The sequence below is a fragment of the Hippocampus guttulatus genome, chromosome 3 (assembly GCF_054856545.1).
Source record: "Hippocampus guttulatus isolate MCC_2025c chromosome 3, RoL_Hgut_1.0, whole genome shotgun sequence".
NCBI classification, from domain to species: Eukaryota; Metazoa; Chordata; class Actinopteri; order Syngnathiformes; family Syngnathidae; genus Hippocampus; species Hippocampus guttulatus.
Genome location: NC_141263.1, coordinates 5,697,048 through 5,717,928, shown reverse-complemented (window position 1 = coordinate 5,717,928; position 20,881 = coordinate 5,697,048). Strand labels below are relative to the sequence as shown.

General features: G+C 42.7%; 1 protein-coding gene across 3 annotated transcripts; it reads right to left on the bottom strand.

Annotated features, from left to right (window-relative positions):
• Window positions 1–2,003: 2,003 nt before the first annotated feature.
• Window positions 2,004–20,546, bottom strand: gch1 (GTP cyclohydrolase 1). 3 transcript variants are annotated; one of them, XM_086106352.1, is made up of 8 exons: window positions 20,041–20,546; window positions 11,647–11,756; window positions 8,566–8,621; window positions 6,121–6,152; window positions 5,971–6,055; window positions 4,343–4,457; window positions 2,595–2,664; window positions 2,005–2,425 (listed from the first exon to the last, which is right to left on the bottom strand). In XM_086106352.1, the coding sequence occupies exons 1-7, from the start codon at window positions 20,399–20,401 to the stop codon at window positions 2,605–2,607; spliced, it is 819 nt and encodes a 272-aa protein (XP_085962478.1). In that variant the 5' UTR covers window positions 20,402–20,546; the 3' UTR covers window positions 2,005–2,425; window positions 2,595–2,604. The 3 variants fall into 3 exon arrangements, with proteins under 3 accessions (XP_085962477.1, XP_085962478.1, XP_085962479.1); XM_086106351.1 differs by having other exon boundaries at window positions 2,004–2,664; XM_086106353.1 differs by lacking the exons at window positions 2,005–2,425; window positions 2,595–2,664 and having other exon boundaries at window positions 2,686–4,457.
• Window positions 20,547–20,881: the final 335 nt, after the last annotated feature.

Below are 20,881 nucleotides of genomic sequence, written 5' to 3'. Positions count from 1 at the left end.
TAGCTTCATTTTGATCAAAGAGCCGATGTCCTGTATTGACTGCAGGCTTGCATATACATTTGTTGACTAAGGAGTATTGTTTGTTTATTATTACAAAAGAAAAGACTGTCAAAAAAAGGACAAAAAAATGAGGAAAATGCAGAAAAAAGAGTACCGGTAATTTATCTTTTCACCCTGCATGCAGAAGGCTGAGAGTCATATTTAGAATAACAAATGGCAGTGCCTTTTTTTTGTACTCGAGACTTTGACCCTTATTGTAAATGTGTTTATGTTGTTGTTGATGTTGTTTTGTGTTCTTTTTCCTGAATTTTAAAAATTGAAACCTTGTCGGAGCAAACCAGTGACAGCTGTGCTGGGGCTTTTTTCACACTGCAGATCCATTTATTTCTTCAAGTCTATTTCACATGCTTCACGCTGCTACGGGCATCTTTTTAATTGGTGAGACTGGATATATGTTTGTGGCTCAAAGTCAGTATTTTTTTTTTTAATATCAAAACAAAACAAACACTTTCTTGACTTTTGATTGACCACATGCAGGCGTCAATCCGTAAAACCTCCTCTTGTGTGTTGACACGAACTCGAACCGGACCCTCGCCGTGTGAACTCAGCCAATCAGCCGCCTTCACTTGGTGACGCCCACGGACTTAATATGGGAATGGACTCACAATTGGCGCCTTGCGGCCGAAGCCGGAAGGCAGCCATTTTTTGTTGCCACTCGCACTGACCACTTGTGTTACATTTTTCGGTGCAGTTTTTGATGCTAGGATTCCCGTATGGAGTAGTGAGAGCTTCTCAAAAATTGGTTTGCTTCGACTATTTCGCGTATAAAATCTCTGTATCGGGAATTGTGACTGACAGAGATGATGTTTACATTTCGCAGGGGATTTTTTTTTTTTCCTGATGGCCTTTGCTTTCATTTCGGCGTTGATGGGTCCGACAACATGAAGCAGACCAATCTTTGAGCAGTACTCAGAGTTGTACTCCAGAGAAAATTTAGCAGTGCTTTCTTACCGATGAAATGTGCATGTGGTTCTTCTCCCAGATTTAGTGGTACAATTGTACACCACCTTTTCCACATTGAGTGGAAAAATCATATGGAAATGTGAAATCAGTGTATTCAAGTCAAGTGTGCTAAGCATGTGTGGCAACAGGAGATGGCTGCCGCAAGTGCTACGGTCATTAAGCGGCATTGTTAGTCGATTTATATATAAGTCTAAGGTCACGCCCACCTGTCCGCTTCCTGTTCTCTGTAGGTACTTCCTTGAAGTTCAGAAATGTTCTGGTCTGTACAATACATTTACTTGTGTGTGTGCGTGTGTGAGAGAAAGGGCGAGTGTGTATGTACGTGTATGAATGCATTCAAATGCTTTCATTGTCTTGCTGTAATTTGTTGAGACATACCAGAATGCTGTGACTTGGCATGCCCCGTTATCACTAAAAAAAAAAGTTGTAAGATGTCTAGTTTGTTTGTGTATTTCTATTGTCGCCAACCATTCTGTATGTATGCCTCGGTCTTTGAGAAGATGACATTTGTCAAAAAAATATTTTGTTTAGGAAATTACCTGCAGGAGAAACACACACTCAACTAAACATAAATAGTATACCGACTGCAACTATCGTTAAGCGTCGGTGGGGGGAAAAAATGACCATAAACTTGCCACTCTCGTGAGGTGCCCTGAGGAATCCTCACCTGTGTGTAGCGCCAGAGGTATTTGGACAAAGACAAAGTGTTTATGAGTTTGTATTTTGCACTACCACAGTAGATGTGAAAGAAAATATGATCAAATGATGGATATTCAGCTTTAAAAATAATAATAATAATAATAAGCTTTCGCAAAAATGTTGTATTTACTGTTCAGGAATTGCAACCAATTTGGAGAGCATTTGTTTTTGAGAAATTTTCAGTATTTATAGTATAGTACAATTGGCATTGCAAAACATTGAATATTGTAATCATAACCATTGGTTGTTTTTTTCCCCCTGTCTGTCCATGGCCTTCACTGGACGCTGATTCCCCACTGCAACTGTCCTTATTTGCAACTTATTTTTAGAGTCTTATTGTCGGTTAATTGCGAAAGCAGTTATACATAGATGTGCAGCATCTGAATGCAATCCATGAAAAAGTGCAAGTTTCTGAACGGCAAAATAACTGGTCGACATTCTGAGTAAGTTAGTCGGCTATTTTCAGACACATTGGAAGTAAAAGTTGCACTGAGTCAGTGGGTTTTCATTTTTTTATTTTTATTTCTATCAGGGGTCCGCAACAACTGGGGCAGGCACTCTGCGGTTACCTCGGAATTCTGTTGAGTAAGTACAGTAACCAAGTATTTGTACTTGCTCTCGAGTCAGGTGACATAAGGAGCAGGGCTCAGCTCGTGCTCCTTCCACAGGCAACGTGTTGGGTAACATCCATCCGCGCTGTGATCTGTCGCACGTAAATATGAGCAGACTATAATTCCAGACACCTTAAAAGTAGTGAGCAGATTCTATTAGCAGTTAGAAATGCAACTGCCTCCTCCATGTTACGCATGTGATGTGGTATGCTTTGGATTAGGAAACATGAATGTTATCTGTTACACGGGTTAATTATGTACCTTCTGCCATTTACTGGAAGATAGTGGAATTGTTCTGCCAATCATTATACGTCGCTGGCTGGCTGGATAGCTGGATGAATAACGAGAAACGTTATTTGTAACAAAGAAATATTTTCATTTTTATTCATTTCCCACAGCACAATAGTCACGAGTCGCTGGTGCAGACACAAAAAGGTAACTGTCACTTCCCAAATACTTGTGGACCGATTGCAAGTGTAAAAGCCGGACGGCCCCTTCCTTGGCCTCAGTTCCATACGAGTCTTGAACATGTCAGAAAATTTCATGGACGCTTTGTTGTTTTTGTCGCTTATTGTATTGCTTACAAGGCAAATATCGTTTTGGTGTCCAATTGACTTGCAGTCAAACTGAATTGTTTTAGCACTAGATTTTACATGATCCTGCAAAAGATGTGTTCAAAGCTCGTCCAAACTATCCTGCATACCAGAATGACCAAATCATGTTGATTTCAAGACAGACGGATAGAATTTGTCTTTTTGCACCGGAAGAACATTTACTGATGTTCATTTGTAGTGACCCTGTTGGCTTCATAGAGAATTTCACAACATCGCACTAGCCTGAGGGAAAGACAAGAACTTCTTCTTACTGTTATTACTGTCACAAGAATGTATCATTTTCAATCAAGAAGTCCAAATAAACACGTACCTAAAGTGACAATAATAATAATGAAGTAGCCACCAAATTTTTGGCTTTTCCCCTCGGCAAGGCCTCACAAAAATGAGCCACGCTCACAATTGCAAACATACAACACAATAGCCACATAAGGATGCATTCGGGAACCAAATGCAATACACAATTCAACTTGTAACAACTCACCAGACATAACATTGACACGTTCTGGCACAAGAACACACACACTTACATTTACTTTTGATTATGAGCTCACTGTATATCACAATCAGCGACACATGATTGAGGCAAGTTGGCACATACAGACACGACCTTCCATGAGAGAATAAAAATGAGCATGAATGAGAATAATATATTCCTTCCTTTCAAAAAATGTCAAAGGAATGTTTCTACGCGACGGAGCGCAAGTCTGTCCAAGCTGACTGACCAGACGCATTCACACCGGTGGGCACTTAAGAGTGTTCAATTCAACAAACAAACATGTTTTGGGAATATGGACAGACATGCTGTCCTATGAGGTCCATCTGACCAACCCGCTTTCGATACTGCTTGACCTCATTGGGGTCACCTCACAGGTGACTTTGAGGTGCGGTACACCCTGGAGTGGTCACTGGCCAATCGCCGGGCACAATCAGACAAAACAAGCATTCAAAGTTGTTTTCACAATGTGGGCTGAACGACGTTGCAGAATGTGCAAATGGCTGACAACCAGTCCAGGGTGCACCCCGACTCTCCGCTCCAGCTCAGAGGACGAGCACTATAGAAAAATGGATGGATGCAATATTCATATTGTATTTTCAACAAACGTCATCATCCTGTATACACATACTTTGTTTTTATAAGTTAGACCTGTTAAAAAATATGATTAGCAACCATCTTCTTGAGAATTATTCAGACTAGTTAATTCCAAGCATCTGAAGTGGAGTTTGAGGCAGACACAGTATGTCTGATCATGTGAAGTAAGTGGAATGTTTTACTTCCTCTGGTTGGTAACATAAACACACACACACGCACACATACACAGAGGTTGCACATTAGCTGGTCCGTGCAAATGGAGCTAACCCCTGGCAACAAGTGAAGGAGGAACTTTAGCTCCTGACCAGCGTCAGAAACTCGTCGCGAGTTTTGGGGTCTTCCCTGAAGACTCCCAACATGGTGCTGGTGATGGTCTTGCTGTTCATCTTTTGGACGCCTCGCATCACCATACACATGTGACTGCGGACACGAACAGATGAGCAGATAAGCGATTATGGTGACGGGTATTAGTAAAAGTTCAACATAAATAGAAGGTAACCTGCCAATTATTGACTATGATACATAACATTACGGAACACAAAACAGAGCAAATACTCTGATCATACATACTGCCTTGAGATGTCAACTTATCTCAGATCCTTGCAGGGAATAAAGAATACACTGTATATGACTGTGAGGACTGTTATATGAAATGATTAAATGTATTGCTGCACCATTTGTGTTCAGATACCAGTTACTTAACCCTTTTAGGGACAGCAGTTACTACAGTGGACATCTTATCATGTTATCAGGTTTCAGGGTGCATGAAAGGGTTTTATATACAGTCATACCTCGCTTTTCGAATGTCTCTGTTCTCAACCAAATCGATTTTCGACCAGAAAATTTTTGATTTCTACGCCTCGGATTACGACCGAAAATCGGTTTTCGACCAAACTAAGCAAACCTGACTACCCCACTCGACTCCTCTTCCTTACACGAAGAAGTGACGCTTCCTCGTGTAACGTTCATTGTGAGCAGACGTGTTTGTGGTGATTTACGCATATCTGACTGTTTGGGGGGGTTTTTGGGTTATTTCTGCATAGTGTATTAGCCCCTAATCATGGGCTAATAAAATAGTTTTGGATATCGAACAAATCGATTTTCGAACAGCCTTCTGGAACGGATTATGGTCGAAAACCGAGGTATGACTTAATGTGTGTGTGTGTGTGTGCATAAATGTGTAATTAGGATGCCTCCTGGATGCCTCCCTGGTGAGGCATGTCCCACTGGCAGGAGACCCCGGGGATGACCTAGGACACGGTGGAGAGACTATGTCACCCAGCTACCCTGGGAACACCTCGGGATCCGCCAGGAAGAGCTCAAAGAAGTGGCTGGGGAGAGGGAAGTCTGGGCTTCCCTCCTAAAGCTGCTGCCCCCGCGACCCGACCCCGGATAAGCGGTGGAAAATGGATGGATGGATATATATATATATATATATACACATATACACACACACTTGTATATGACATGATTCCCATGATGTGTTTGCATTTAAGCTAGTGGTAGTTTATAGCGGTCACACCATTCTGTAGGAGTGTCCAATTGTCCATTGAGAAAAAAAATGTAGTGCTCTCAAAATTACCCAAAATGTAAATATAAAAAATAGTGAGCATCGATGGTCACTCAACAAAACTTAACATATGTGCCTTGGCTCAACAAAGGTTGGGAATCACTGGGATAGGGAATGAGGGGTGCGAGAATAAGGGTGGACATTCGGACACAGCCTCAATGTTTGTTTTAAATACACAAAGTGTTTTTTTGTCTTTTTGAAGGACTGTCCTTGATTTGGGAGAGCATGCACCACATGATTGTATAGAAAATGGTTGGATGGCTGTTCAGAGTGTTCACATTTGACTTAACTCATTGCTTGTACAGTTAATAAATGTTGGACTGTACAAATAGGTGATCCATTGAGCATTTTCTGTGTACGTACGTAGCTTCCATGATAACACCGACCCCGGTGGGGTGCAGGGCTTCAGTGATGGCCACGGCAATTTGCTTGGTCAGCCTCTCTTGAACTGTGAACAAACACCATGGCTGAACTCTGAACGCGATGGCTGCAAAGCAAAGGTTACGGAGGTACCTTGTAGTCTGCGGCTGTAGATCTCCACAATCCTGAGGAAATATACCAGGTTTGTCAAGTGAAGGTCAATGTACTTTTACTTTCGTTTATTATTTTTTTTAATGTGTTCATTCAATTCTTAAATTTAAGTGTTGTGCTTAAAGACTTCCGATACAGCACGTGACGTGAAATAAGTCAATAATAACGTGTACAGTATGACAGCAAACAGCAAGTCGAGGATTGCAAGCACCTGCAATCTTTTTTACAGCCAGCAGATGGCAGCATTACTGTTTGTCAAGAGATCTTGGTTTGCATTACGTATTTTCACCTCGCATGTCGCTTGTGTAAACAGACCATTTCGTAAGGTTTGGAGCACCAGGATATTAGGTAACCCTTCGCCTACAGTCAGCAGCACTTTACAACGCGCACCTCACTCGTTTGCACACTCGCTCTGATGCTTGTCTACCACCGATTGATCTGTGTACTCGTATTGTGTTTTCTTCTCCTATTTTGACTGTGTTCATACTTAAACTGTAACATCAATCTGCCAGGGTACTGCAGATGGAAATTGGCTTACGGCTGGAATCGATCATATTTAAAGTAAACAGAATCATCCGTCATTGATGTACTCAGTCAATCCGCCTTGTACTGCCACTTAGTGTCGCCGGCGCCTCAGGGCTCCGCTTGCAAACGTCACAACTGCTCACCTGTTTGCTGGGTCTGGTCATGTGACGTCCGCAAACCGAGCCCTGAAGTGAGGTCATTTGCAGGCGACAGCAAGCCTCTTAATAAAATGGATAAAAACGGGTCGACTACGCTGCTTATTTTTTATTCCACGAATGCATTATTATTTATATATATATATATATATATATATATAAAATCAATAAAAATACAGTGTTTAGACGAGTGGGGGAACGTGCACCGCATTACTGTAAAGAAAATGGTTCACTTGATAATTCAAAATTCAACTCAACACAAAGGTCAATACCAAACCTGGATTTTTTTAAATGGGTGTACTGTATTCAATATTTGATCTGTTGCTACAAATAGTTTTTGACAAATTCATGAAAATGACTAAACTGTGCATAAATCATCCATCTATCCATTTTCGATAACACTTATGCTCATGAGAGTCGCAGGTGAGCTGAAGACTAAATGCGACTGTGTAACCACTGTGGCAACCTCCATAAACAATTTCATTAAAAAAAATCTAGATATACAGATCAACTGCCAACCTGAAATAAAAAATATTAGAACCTCAAAAGCCAAATACCCTTCAAAATTGTACAATTTGGACTTCAACCAAAATTTGGGGGAAATAAAACGCCACACGTCGACCAAAACTTGAAGCCCAAACGATCACGTGGGACGTGACATAAGAGGCCATCGAAGCCGAGCCTAAAGTGTGATGTTGACCATAGAACTGGAAATGGAGCAAGCTGTAACACAAGGAAGCATCTGACTGCTTGGTATGAAATGAGCAACACAAAAAACGATCACAAGGCTTTCGAAATTGTAGTAGTTGTTTTCAAACACCACAAGTTGATAGTATCGCTCTGCAAATGCCTTCAGGTTCCCTCACCATTTTGGTGCGTGTGTATCAGTTTGTTTCTTTTTCTTTTTCTTTTTTCTTTTTTCTACAACGCTGAACTTATTTTAATACTTGTGAGAATGTTCTAATCTTCCTGAATGCAATTAATGGAAGCTTTCTGAAGACTGTATCAGACCGGGATGAATTAATTCACACTATTTTGCATGTCTTTGAAAGGACTTGGAAATCAACCAACCACGACCAGTGTTCTATTTTGAAGGTTAGCCCATTGTACATATGATGATGTGTATGATGTGTTGAAAGGCTTCAAATGAACACACGCGAGCATCCTGCTGTTGCCCTCTGACCTGTTGACTTTCTCAGTAAGCAAACCGCTTTTGACATTTAAGAGCTTGGCACCTTCAGAAAAATGTCACCAAAAACCAACTGGCCGCAGTGAGCAGGAAACAAAGTAGCTGTGCGTATATTACCCCATATGTACCTGCCGGGGATTTCTTCAAAATTGTGGATATGCTGTCATTCTGTGGCTGAATGAAGCTTTGATTATGCTCAGATGGCATCCTTTTATTGTGATAAAGAAGAAATTATCCAATAAGTATCTACACTTTTCTTGGCTGCTCACCCAGAATCAATACAACACATTTTATGTCAAAATCTACAAGGCTTGCTCTTTTTCGCACCATGTGCGCATATGAGTATTTGTGTGTGTTTCCTGGGCTGTGTTTAATTGATAATGCTCAATAGGCGAGTATTTTAAGAGGATTATTAGACTGCGTATTGAGCGTGTACAAGTGCAGACCTGATCCCACTGACCCCAATACCTTTAGGCTTAGCATACTAAAACCACTTACGAATAGTCTTTCGCGCGCGCGCACACACACACACACGCACGGAAACAAAAATGTTCTCACCTGGCCAGCTTGCTGAGGCCCAAAACTCGCTTGTTGGGGAGGTAACCGATGTGAACCTGCACAAAGTCAACAAATTCATTTCAGCTGAATCAATGAAATGATGGGCAAATGTACCACAGGAATAAAGAAGAATAAGTCATAATGCAGTTGTGAGCGTGGATGAAGCAAGTGTGTGTCTGACTTCCTGCCAAGCTTTTGATAGCTGTGGAGTTTTCTCATGCTTCCGATACATGTCAAGAAGTGTAATGATTATGTCAATGAAATAAAAAGCAAAGAAAGGAACATCTTTTTTTCGTATCGCTCATACTTGAGATGAACGGCAAACTTTGATGCCATGCGCTGCCCACGTTAGAGGATGTACACAATTGTTTCTTTGTTTGTTTTTTGAAATCAACTCTGTCTTGGACACCTGCTTACAAGATGGGCTCATTTGAGCAAACTCTCTCGTCGGAGTACAACCAAGTGAACATGACCAGGAATTCTCCCAAAATGGCTGACATCCTGTTCAATTCCTGATGATGGCTCTTTGAGACTTTTTAGTGCATCCTGTTCTGCTGGCAGGTCTGCAAAATGGAGTGCCGATTGGTGAAAATATTGTTTTGTTTTGCTTTTTTTTTTGCAACCCTCCACTCATTTGGATTCTAATTGAAGATCACTTTTAATATGTCCACACCGTTGTATGTCATGCCTACATAGGATCTTACAACCTACGATAAATATCATTTATTTGATGACACAGGCAAACAATGACGAAGCCTTGACTGCGATCTTTGCTACCTGTTTGCTCTGGTTTAGTCTCTGTGTCAACAAGTGACTGTCCTTGAGTGATTCTGATGTCATTCTGTGGTTAATCTATCTGCTCGTATGGTGGAATGGTTCTTAACATAGAAGAGTTTGAGAACAATGTCCATGCAGACTAGAAGGATGACAAGGGCAGAGCAGTTGGACAGGCAAGGAAGGACGAGTTTTAGCGTCATCAGCTGGAGAGTCACTGCCTTAGAGTGCTGCGGGCTCTAATTCTGAAGCACACGCACACATGCACACAGGCTCCATCCAAATGTCAGACGCAATTTGTAGAGCCAGATGAGAGAAAGGGCAGCAGCGCAGGCGTACAAAGAGCTCTTTTCCTTGTCTTTCTTCCTTTTCTAGCGTTCCCTCTCCATCCTGCTGCAAAAGCCTGATACCATGACGTCAAATATCTGGGAAGATTACACCTTCTATTATCTGCATCTCTATTATAACTGGGTGTGTGCGTGTGTGTGTATGTGTGTGTACGCGCGCGTGTGTGTGTGTGTAGAGACAGACGGTGTGACAGCAAGAAATGCATACAATTCAAAGAAAGATAATAATTAAAGCATATTTGTTCGACGCAAACAAAGGTTGTTAGAAACAGAAAACAATCAGTTGCAAAATATACACAATACTTTATTGTGTCCACTAGATGGCAGTAGAAAAAACTCTCACTGAGGCTGTGTCCAAATTCTAAGACTGGCTCCTTCGAAGGCAGCATGGCGCCACGTCTGGCACGACTCGAACGTACGTCATGTCCAAATTCACATTAAGCCTATCCACATTCGCCACGTTTTATTCGGCCCACAGAGACCTCACGAGGAAGAAAGCTTGAAGACTGACATTTTCCTAGAATTTGGAACCCACATGCGGTCTAGTTGGGACAAGTGACGTCATGGGGCCAAAAAAAATGGGCCTTCCCGAGGACACAGCCCAAAGACGTTAATTCATTCAGGCTTACGTTCACAGCTATTGAGTGGGAACTGAACACTAGCTACCTGCACTGAAGTCACAACTGCATCATCAAGTGACTTCCCAGAACAAGAGTTAAAAAAATTCAACATCCATCCATCCATCCATCCATTTTCCGAACCGCTTGATCCTCACTAGGGTCGCGGGGGGTGCTGGAGCCTATCCCAGCTGTCTTCGGGCAGTAGGCGGGGGACACCCTGAATCGGTTGCCAGCCAATCGCAGGGCACACAGAGACGAACAACCATCCACGCTCACATTCACACCTAGGGACAATTTAGAGCGTTCAATCAGCCTGCCATGCATGTTTTTGGAAAGTGGGAGGAAACCGGAGTACCCGGAGAAAACCCACGCTGGCCCGGGGAGAACATGCAAACTCCACACAGGGAGGCCGCAGCTGGAATTGAACCCGGTACCTCTGCACTGTGAAGTCGACGTGCTAACCAACTAAAGTAAAATAAAAACAGTCTTGCATGACGTCATTCATTGCAGAGACTCGATTCACTCTTGCTGAACCAATCTTCAAACTGGGCAGCACGGTAATTGAGCCGATAGCACACCAGCCTCAAAGTTCTAAAGTTTCGGCCTTCACATACGCCGTCACTCATGTAAAGTGGAAAAAAACAAAAATCAAGCAATAAAGGCATTGTAATGCCCCGACATGTGGGCAAGGAAAGCCACAGTCACCGAGGCACTTTCAGCTTTTGAGTGAACACAGTGACAACAGGATGTCAAACACACAAATACAAAATGAGATCACTGAGAAGGAGCCACTGGAGGGCACACCTCACGACCGGACACTCACTACAGTATGTAACAGTAATTAATTGCACTTTCCAAAACCAGCTATTTCTCTACATTTGCTTTTTTTTTAATTGTTTTTATAAGCAATCCCCACCCCCAGCCTCAAAAATGGCTTGTTCTACCCATCTCTCGCGGCCGGTAGACCAACTCTTACTCAAAGGGAAATAAAGCAATAACTTGATGTCAAATATGTGACCAAACCTTTTTCTCCCATGATGCTGTCACAGCCACTGGCATGGGAATAAAAGGTGTGTCATTTGCCGTCACTGAGTCACTGAGCAGACGCACAGTTGAGAATGACAAGCTTTAGAGACGCAACCACCTGATGGCGCGAGCGCGCGCGCGCACACACACACACGCACACACACACACACACAGAAAACGCCTCTTTTTTGTGTGTGATTCACTGATGTCACAAGAGGATGTTAACACTGTTCGGAAACAAACAAACAAAAAATCGGATTTTATCCTGTGTGTGTGTGTGTGTGTGTGTGCGTGCATATGATGACATTGCTCACCCTGCCAATGATGGGCACCAGGTGATGTTCGCACATGGAGAACACGTCGATGTCTTTCACGATCACCATCTCATCGTGATCCTCATCAAAGATGGCATCATTCAGCACATCTGAACACAAAAAACACAGTCGACATTACATTGTTGTCTTTTGAAGTTGACACTGTTAATAAATTCTGGGTATGGTATAGTAGCACCCTTGACGTTATATTTGGTAAGTGCCAGAGCTGATATTTTACAAATCCAATTTCGTTGAAGTTTGGATGTCGTGTGAAAATAAAAACGCAATACAATGATTTGCCGACATTTAATTGAGTACACTTCAAAGACGAGATATTTAATGTTCAAACTGATGAACTTTACTTTAGAATCATTCATTTTATCGAATTTTATGGCTGCAAATAAACTGGGAAATGTGCCAAAAAAAAGACTTGAGAAAGTTGAGGAATGCTCATCAAACGCCTATTTGGAACATTCCTGTACGGTACATGAACATGGACTGGCTAACTGGAAACAGGCGGGTGCCATGATCGGGTATAAAAGGAGTTTCCCTGAAATGCCTCTTTGTGAACAACTGCGTGAGAGAGATAGTGGAACATTTTTAGGACTACATGCATCTATGATCCATAATCTCATGAAAATAGCAAGAAAATCTGGAGAAATCAATGCATGTCAGTGACAAGGCAGAAAACCAACACTGAATGCCTGTGACCGTCATCAAAAACCGACATCATGTGTCAAGGATATCACCACATGGGCTCAGGAACACTTCAGAAAACCAAGACAGGTAGGTGCTACACCAAGAAGTGCAATTTCTTGCACTTCTATCTTGCACTTCTTCACAACTCTACTATGCAAAGCAAAAGCCATGAAACAACAACATCCAGTAATGCCGCCGGCTTCTCTGGGCCCGAGCTCATCAAAGATGGACTGATGCAAAGTGGAAAAGCGTTCCGTGGTCTGACGAGTCCACTTTCCAACTTGTTTTGGGAAATTCTGTGATGGTGTGGGGCTGTCGAAGTGCCATGTCAAGCAATGTCTTTTTCATGGAGGCCCCTGCTCATTTCAGCAGGACAATGCTAACAACAATGGAGACTCCTGGACTGTTGAGCAGCTGAAGCTGTACATCACACATCACGCAAGAATAGGAAAACAATTCTACCGACAAAGCATCAACAATTAGTGTCCCAAACATTATTGAATGTTGTTAAAAGAAAGGTGATGTAACACAGTATTAAACATGGCCCTCTCCCGGCTTTTATTCCCGTAATGTGTTGCGGCCCTATAAGTATAATTATAATAATTATTATTCAATAAAAACAAGTAGATTTATCAGTAGATTTGTCATGTCTTCTATTAAATAGATTGATTATGATTTGCAAATCATCGCATATTTGTTTCACACAACGCGCCAAATACATTAGAATTTGTTTTCTACGTCCATCGTGTCTTAAGATTTTAATATAACACTATCAACAATCTTTTTAGATATGTTTTTGGAACTGAGTCTCTTTTTCTGTAGCACATCTGGTTTCATGTTAATAATAACAATAATAATACCCATTATCATTATTATTATTATTAAAGTAACATAACATAAGTAGTATTTATGAATTAAGCATTAGGTTCAGCAACAGGTGGATTTTTTTTTCCCTGAAACATCATAGCTATAAAATTACAAGCTTTTACATGTCAAACTTCAAAACAAAACAAAATAAAAATAACTCAAAAACCTGCTGTGCTAGAAAAAAGTAAAACAAATATTTTAATCAGCAACAAAAAACAAAACACGTCAAGCCTTCTCCGATTAAAATTTGCCCTTGAAGGTGCCTGATTTATTTTAATCCAACCATTGGCAATCCCTTTATCATCAACTTTTTTCAGCATCTCATTTTAGTGCTACTCCTATAAACTTGCTTTATTATTTTTTCTTTTTTGTTTGTCGCCAGCGTTCAATAAAGCGCCTTTATCGTTTCGTGACGACACAGACATCTCGCAACCATACCACGTCAGGTTTTAATTTCCTGACTGACAATCAGTTAGCGGCAGGGAAGGAACAACAAGGGAGAGCGTCACCGACTTGTTGCTGCTGCTTATTGCAGAACTGTAAAGGAAAACATGCAGCCAGGTAAAAAGACAACGGCGAAACACGTTCTTGAGAAGCTCATTTGAACAATCTTTGTCAACTGTCTGATTATGTTTCTGTCATGTTGCCAGGCAAGCCTTTCGTCATCAACCTTTGTGAATGGCTGACACTGAAACACGCACACAAACACACACACACACACACTTTGCAAAAACAAAGTATAATGCAATAAGAGATAAACCACCATGAATTCAAAAGAAGCACCTACGTTTGGACATTACATTTGCTGTGACGCACCACATTTAGAATGTTGGTAAGGCCGCAGCTTATCTGAAATCAAATTATTCAACATGCTAAATAAGAGGCTTTCTTGAAAAGTTAGGGTTAGGGTTTACTATTTACTATTTTTACTATTTTAGTCGTTTACTATTTTGTGGGTTGAGCATTAGTTCAGACACGAACACTCCAAAGGAAAAAAAGCAATCCTGAGGATCAAGGTTGCCACTGGCTTGAAACTGTAATAAAGTGGTAATTGTGTTTGGTGTGTTTTCTTGTCAAACACCAGATCACGTGGCAGCTAATAAGACCTAGTTAGTATCAAGTTCATCCAAGCTAAAACAAAGCCGGTGTTATGGAGCATGTTGGATTCCTGAGATGGTAGCTGCTTATCAAAATGCCAATAAGCTAACAAATGGACTAAACATATCCATCCATCCATTTTCTGATCCGCTGAATCCTCACGAGGGTCGTGGGGGGTGCTGGAGCCTATCCCAGCCGTCTCCGGGCAGTCGGCGTGGGACACCCTGAACCGGTTGCCAGCCAATCGCAAGGCACACAGAGACAAACAACCATCCGCACTCACACTCACACAATTTAGAGTGTTCAATCAGCCTGCCATGCATGTTTTGGGAATGTGGGAGGAAACCGGAGTACCCGGAGAAAACCCACACAGGCCCAGGGAGAACATGCAAACTCCACACAGGGAGGCTGGAGCTGGAATTGAACCCGGTACCGCTGCACTGTGAGGTCGACGCTCTAACCACTGGACCACCGGGCCGCCTGACAAAAAATATAAAAATCGCAAACATGTTGTGGAGGCAATACTGACCTTTTCATTGTGTGCATCTGTTGAACTTAGAGTATTTGACAGCAGTTCAATAGTTGTAATGATAAATCTCTTGCAAATATTGCATAAACCCACACATACACACGTACACAAATACGCTGGAGGATAGTCTGGTTAAGTCAAGCTTAACCAAATAGCTAGCAGCTGGTGAGAACTGTCAGCTTCGATGAAAGCTTGACGGGATGGAGGGCGCACATCAGGTAATGACAGTTTCAATCATCATCACCTCCGATGTTTATCGGCATCTTGCTGAGAACAAATAGTTCAAACACATCTGTATATCCTTTGTTATACACAGTACAATTCCAAGGCCTCGACTGTGCTCACTGTACCTGCGCCCATTGGGTACCATCTTAAGGAAACCTGGTATTCCCTTCCACTCCTTCCACTTCTGGATCAGTGATGCAACCGTACTTTTTGGCATACGGACTGAACCTGCGATGGCTGCAAAGCTTTGCTCATCGCTATGCTTCTCTACTACTTTCTTCCTGAGATCTTCTGACGGCTCCTTGGACTTCATACCTGTTGTCTGCTGGCGAGCCTGGGTTGACTTTCGATGGCACAATTTCTAGGGAGTAATCAAGCTTCCATGAGTCACAGGTGACTGAATGCAGGCTTATGAAACTGTGATTCAATAGCTGATGGTGTGCCATCATTTTTGACTCAAAATGATGAAATGAAGAATGAAACATAGATTTATGCAATCCACAGTTCAGAGTGCTTCTGAACAAAAACTGAGGGATTGTTGTGTTTGTGTTATTTTCGTTCACGCAAACAGGGAAAACACACTTTTTCTATGTTCTGTGCCATGAATATAAGTTTTGAAGTCAGCGAATCATCGTTTGCTTAATTGTGATTACAATCACAATCAAATTTATCACGATTATTATTTCCATGATCATTCAGCCCTAAGAAGGGCTGACATTCCACCTCCGAGCCAGCTTCCGTATCCACGGAGTAGATTGCCTTCGGCCACCACCCAACTCTTTGCACCCAACTCTGCCGGCCTTCCTATAGGTGGTGAGTACATGGGAAGGGAGGGACCCACGATAACTCTTCGGGCCATGCCCAGCCGGGCCCCACAGGTGTAGGTCCAGCCACCAGGCGCTTACCATCGAGCCCCACCTCGAGGCCTGGCTCCGCGTCCGGACAATTGGAAAACTGTATCTATTACTTGTGTTCTACATGAGGGGTTTGGAGTCGTTCTTTGTCTGGTCCCTCTCCTCGGAGCTGTTTGCCATTGGTAACCCTGCCAGGGGCATAGAGCCATAGACAACTTAGCTCTGAGGATCATTGGGACACATAGAGCCATTCCCAACGAAGATGGAGGGGAAACAGCCAAACACTAATACCATCCAACCATTTTCTGATCCGCTTATCCTCACACGGGTCGCGGGGGGTGCTTTAGCCGATCCCAGCCGTCTTCAGGCAGTAGGCGGGGGACAACCTGAACTGGTCGCCAGCCAATCGCAGAGCACACAGAGACGAACAACCATCCGCGCCCACACTCACACCTAGGGATAATTTGGAGTGTTCAATCAGCCTGCCATGCATGTTTTGGGAATGTGGGAGGAAACCGGAGTACCCGGAGAAAACCCACGCAGGCCCGGGGAGAACATGCAAACTCCACACAGGGAGGCTGGAGTAGAAATTGAGCCCAGTACCTCTGCACTGTGAGGACAAAGCGCTAACCACTGGACCACAATGCCAAAATAAGTCATTTAAAGTTAACACCGAAAGAAATTGAATTTTAAATGATTAAATTTAAATGGTAACAATGAAAACAAAGCACATTTTTCATCATAATTATATTTAGTTTGACCTAGTTTTATGAATGGAAAATTGTTTTTCAGCTAATTACCTTTAAAAAAAGAAAAAGTAACAGGAAAACACTTATTGTACGTATTTCCAAAACAATTTTTTTTTTGGCGTTTTGTTATTTCAACAACTTTAATCGGCAGTTGATCAGCTCGAGCAACCAAGCAAGGTTATACTCCAAGACTGCCTCTGTTACTGGCCAAGTATTTGCTCCAACTACTGACCGAACTGCTGCTGCAGTTATGAACTAAGCCACTCAAAAAGCCACAGTCTCTACCGACTTGGCTTAACTGTAGCCCAACATTTGTCCTTACCAAAAGCCAGGCAACAGAAAGTCCCTTGAACAAAAAGGAGGAGGAAACAAACAGCAATAAATGACACGCGTGTCAAGCTGACAGTGGATGTAGAGCACAACTGGAGTTCTGAGAAGGTGAAACAGAAAATAAGCTTGTCACCCTGAATGGGTGTGAAGACAGCTGATTTGCTTTGCTACCAATCGAAGCGGCTTCTCTCCTTTCTTTTAAATGCCGCACATAGAAGAATAGTGATTTGCTTGAGTCCTGTCCTCCAAAGTACAGTAATCTCTCATTTATCGCGGGGGTTACGTTCCAAAAAGAACCAGTGATAGGTGAAATCCGTGAAGTCGTGAGCTTTATTTTTTACAGTTATTATACAATACTAAACGATGTATACAATGAAACCAAAGACCAAAACCTGTTTTCAGGCCCAAGCACAAAAAAAACCACCACTTTCAACAAATAACTGTCATAGTTTTTGGAAATACTGTACTGTAAAATAACATTGCTTGAGCACATCCTCAGGTGCCTTTGTCGGTGCAGAATGTTTCGTCGACATTGTGGGCTATGTATGTACAAAGACGAGGTGCGGTTCGAGGTACTGTTCACGTTGGTCAGTGCCTTAGCCAATCAGGATGCAGAACGCAATTGTGTTAACTGTTTAAAAGCATTTAAAAAACTGCACTAAAAAGAAATCAGTGAAACAGCAAAGCCGCGGAAGGTGAACCGCGTTAGAGCGAGGGATCACTGTACATGTATAATGAACTGCAAGCAGACCTCCACGGGTGAATGATGTAAAGTTAGCTACAGGGTGGTCACAGATCTATAAAGTGGACACTAGGAGCCCACCTTCCGCCTGGATCGTGCATTTCCATGTGTGAGAACTAAGCACAGCGTGGCCCATAAGCTTTATTACAATATTCTTGAACAGCCCAAGATAAGTAACGATTTTGATCAACCAATAGAAATAAACTCAGATCTTCCATTAAATTTCTGCATAGCTTTTGGTCATGTGCTGATCAACAGCCTGTTGAAAGCTGAACCCATGATCTGGGCACACATGCACAAACAAAGCTCACGTGCGCACGCACGCACACACACACACACACACGCACACACACATACATACGCACACACACACGCACACACACACACACTGATCAAACAGTCCAGCGATTCTCACTGAATGCCTCAACTCTTCATAAAGATCCTGCGTTCCATTCCAAAGTGTTGTGTGTTCTCTGTTTTCCAATAACTCAAGGGGGAGGCTTTCGAACCAACCAATCAGGAAAAAGCAGGGCTTTAGGAGCCACATACTGTATGCAAACCATTGGTATTATTTTCAGTGTTTGTTCTCTGCTGATCATAAGTGAAGAAGAACTTGGTGCATGTCATCTTGCGGATGAAGCTGTTTTTCTGTCATTCTGCCATCATTTACTCAATGCGGATTCGTTCTTTTGAATTTAGCCTTACAGCACATAAAACAGGCCCCAGTGCAGCTAAACTAACTCCAGATGGATTCTAAAAGAGGTGGATGAGGGTGGCAGAACCCTGACTTAACTCTAATGTACCAAAGTGTGGCAAAGTGGAACCATGTTGTGCTGAAACCTCTTTGAAATTGTTACTGAGTCATCAGGCAGGTCTGAAACACAAATGAACATCACACTGAACATCGCACTATGCAACTTTGAAAATTGCAGGCCCTGATGACCAGACAACTGGACCTCTCACCTTACACATAGGACTCTACTATCTTAAACAGGCCCCCAAGCCCTCAGCATAAAAACGATCGCATCTGAATTTTTTTCAGGGCAAGTGCAGTTTACCATGTTTGGGATTGCATATTACAGTACCTTGCTGTCAAGTTTAGAGTGTTTGTGAATTTGCTTGCCCGCACTACATCTCAATAGGCATTCCGACACACACACGGACGCACCATCAGGGAAGTAAGGCGGTCTCCAATTGCCATGTCACATTCAGGTCCACCTACATTATCTGCAGAGATCTTATAGTTTACCTATGTAAACACACTTTGTGTGCGCCAATCTCATGCATGAACCCAAGCAAGTCAAGTTCTGCCTCTGCAATGTCAAGCACTGTGTGAGGCTCGACCACCCTGCTTTGTAACGGAATGAAGGGAACCACATCAACTGGCTGAGACTCGACTGCTTTGTTTGTGCCATTGTGGGATGCCACAGTGGAGAAAACATCTTCTTTAAACCACTTTGATACAGACAGTTCACGTGTTGGTATATACATACGTGATTGTCCTGGCAATTATTCTGGTACATTATCCACCAAATCCCAAATTAATTTGAATGGTGTATATGTATGTATGTACGTACGTACACAACTGTGTCATTAGATATTTTAAATGGGAACTTCAGAGGCAGATATTCCAAGGCAGATGCTATTGTTAAAATTATGAAACACTGGTGAATTTTTGACAGATGTGTTCGAACTATCGCCAGTGTCTATAAAAAAAAAATTGTGATTATTTTAATTTTAAAAAACTACTACTAGGAGAGAAACTAAATCAGAGATGTCAAACTCATTGCAAGTCACATCATGGTTTCCTTTGAAGTACCGTGATGACTGCAATTGCAAATAAATGAATGCTCACCCTCTATTAGATACAGCTATGCACACCAAATTGATGAATAACTAGTTATGGAATTAGAGGACCTTAATAATACAAATATTCTTTGGAGCAAGAAACATCACATCGATACACGTTATTTGCTTTTGCAAGGCCACATAGAATGATGTGATGGGCCGGATTTGGCCCCCGGGCCTTGAGTTTCCCACAGCTGAACTACCGGTACATGCACAAAAAAGCGTCAGTGAAAATGCTGAAAATTGAGACTCGATTAATGTGACCATATTCTTCATCTTTTCCTTTCGGCTACGGTGTGTAAAGTTGAAAATCCAATTAGTGACGAGTCAATTTAATGTGAAAAGCAGCCACTCAGGAGGATCGGTTTTTTGGCTCTCTCCACCTGATGACCGGATCACAGCAGCACAATCCTAAATGTCCCTCTGAGACGCTTTGCGTGTTTTAAAACTCACCGATGATAGTCTCCTGGTAGCCCTTGGTGAAGAACTGCATGGCGGTGGCGGCTCTCCAGGGAGTTTTGGCGAGCCCTTGCCGATGTGGGTCTTCTCCAAGCCCGCGTAAAATGGTGGTGTAAGCTGCGGCCAGTGACGGGAGGCTCACCTCGTTATCCTCCACGCTCCTGGCGTGCTCCTCCTTCCAGCTCTCCGACACCGAGGCTGCCGACCGATGCGACCCGGACTCTGTGGCCGGACTCTGGAGAGCAGCGGACGGCTTTTTGACTACTCCGTCAAAGTGTCCGTTGACCACCAAAGTGGTGTCTCTCGTGCCTTTTCCGTCGTTGGAGGTGAACTCAGTCTGCCTTGAGTGTTCCATCACTTCTGGGACTGTCTGCACCCCCACCTCTCTTTCTCGTTCTCTCTCTCTCTCTCTCTCTCTCTCTCGCTCTCTCTCTCTCTCTCTCGCTCTCTCTCTCTCGCCGTCTACTGAGCACTTGTTGAGTGAAAGCGCTTAGCACAACCTGCTTGTATTTTTTTATTGAATGACAGTCAGGCAACCTCGCCATTTATACCAACAGATTATCCCTTGATGAGTTCTTATTGGCTGCCAAGCTCCCGATGGGCGGGGACTAGCTGACTTTATTCACAAATTGCGTCAGAACAGCTGGAGGCCACTTGTTGAGCGACGTGATTTGAGCTGAAGCAACTCTTTCAAATGAGGCTCAGTGCAAGAAATGTGAAAGTGTTTTCAATGTGTCACAGTGGGCGGCCCGGTAGTCCAGTGGTTAGCACGTCGGCTTCACAGTGCAGAGGTACCGGGTTCGATTCCAGCTCCGGCCTCCCTGTGTGGAGTTTG

Excerpts from the sequence above, each read along its gene's own strand:
- gch1 (XM_086106351.1), bottom strand. The coding sequence starts at position 20,401 with ATGGAACACTCAAGGCAGACTGAGTTCACCTCCAACGACGGAAAAGGC. Across the intron at positions 6,056-6,120 it reads CTACAGCCGCAGACTACAAG|TTCAAGAGAGGCTGACCAAG; the intron begins GTACCTCCGTAA and ends GTTTGTTCACAG. Across the intron at positions 2,665-4,342 it reads GCGACGAGTTTCTGACGCTG|CTATCCAGCCAGCCAGCGAC; the intron begins GTCAGGAGCTAA and ends TTATTCATCCAG.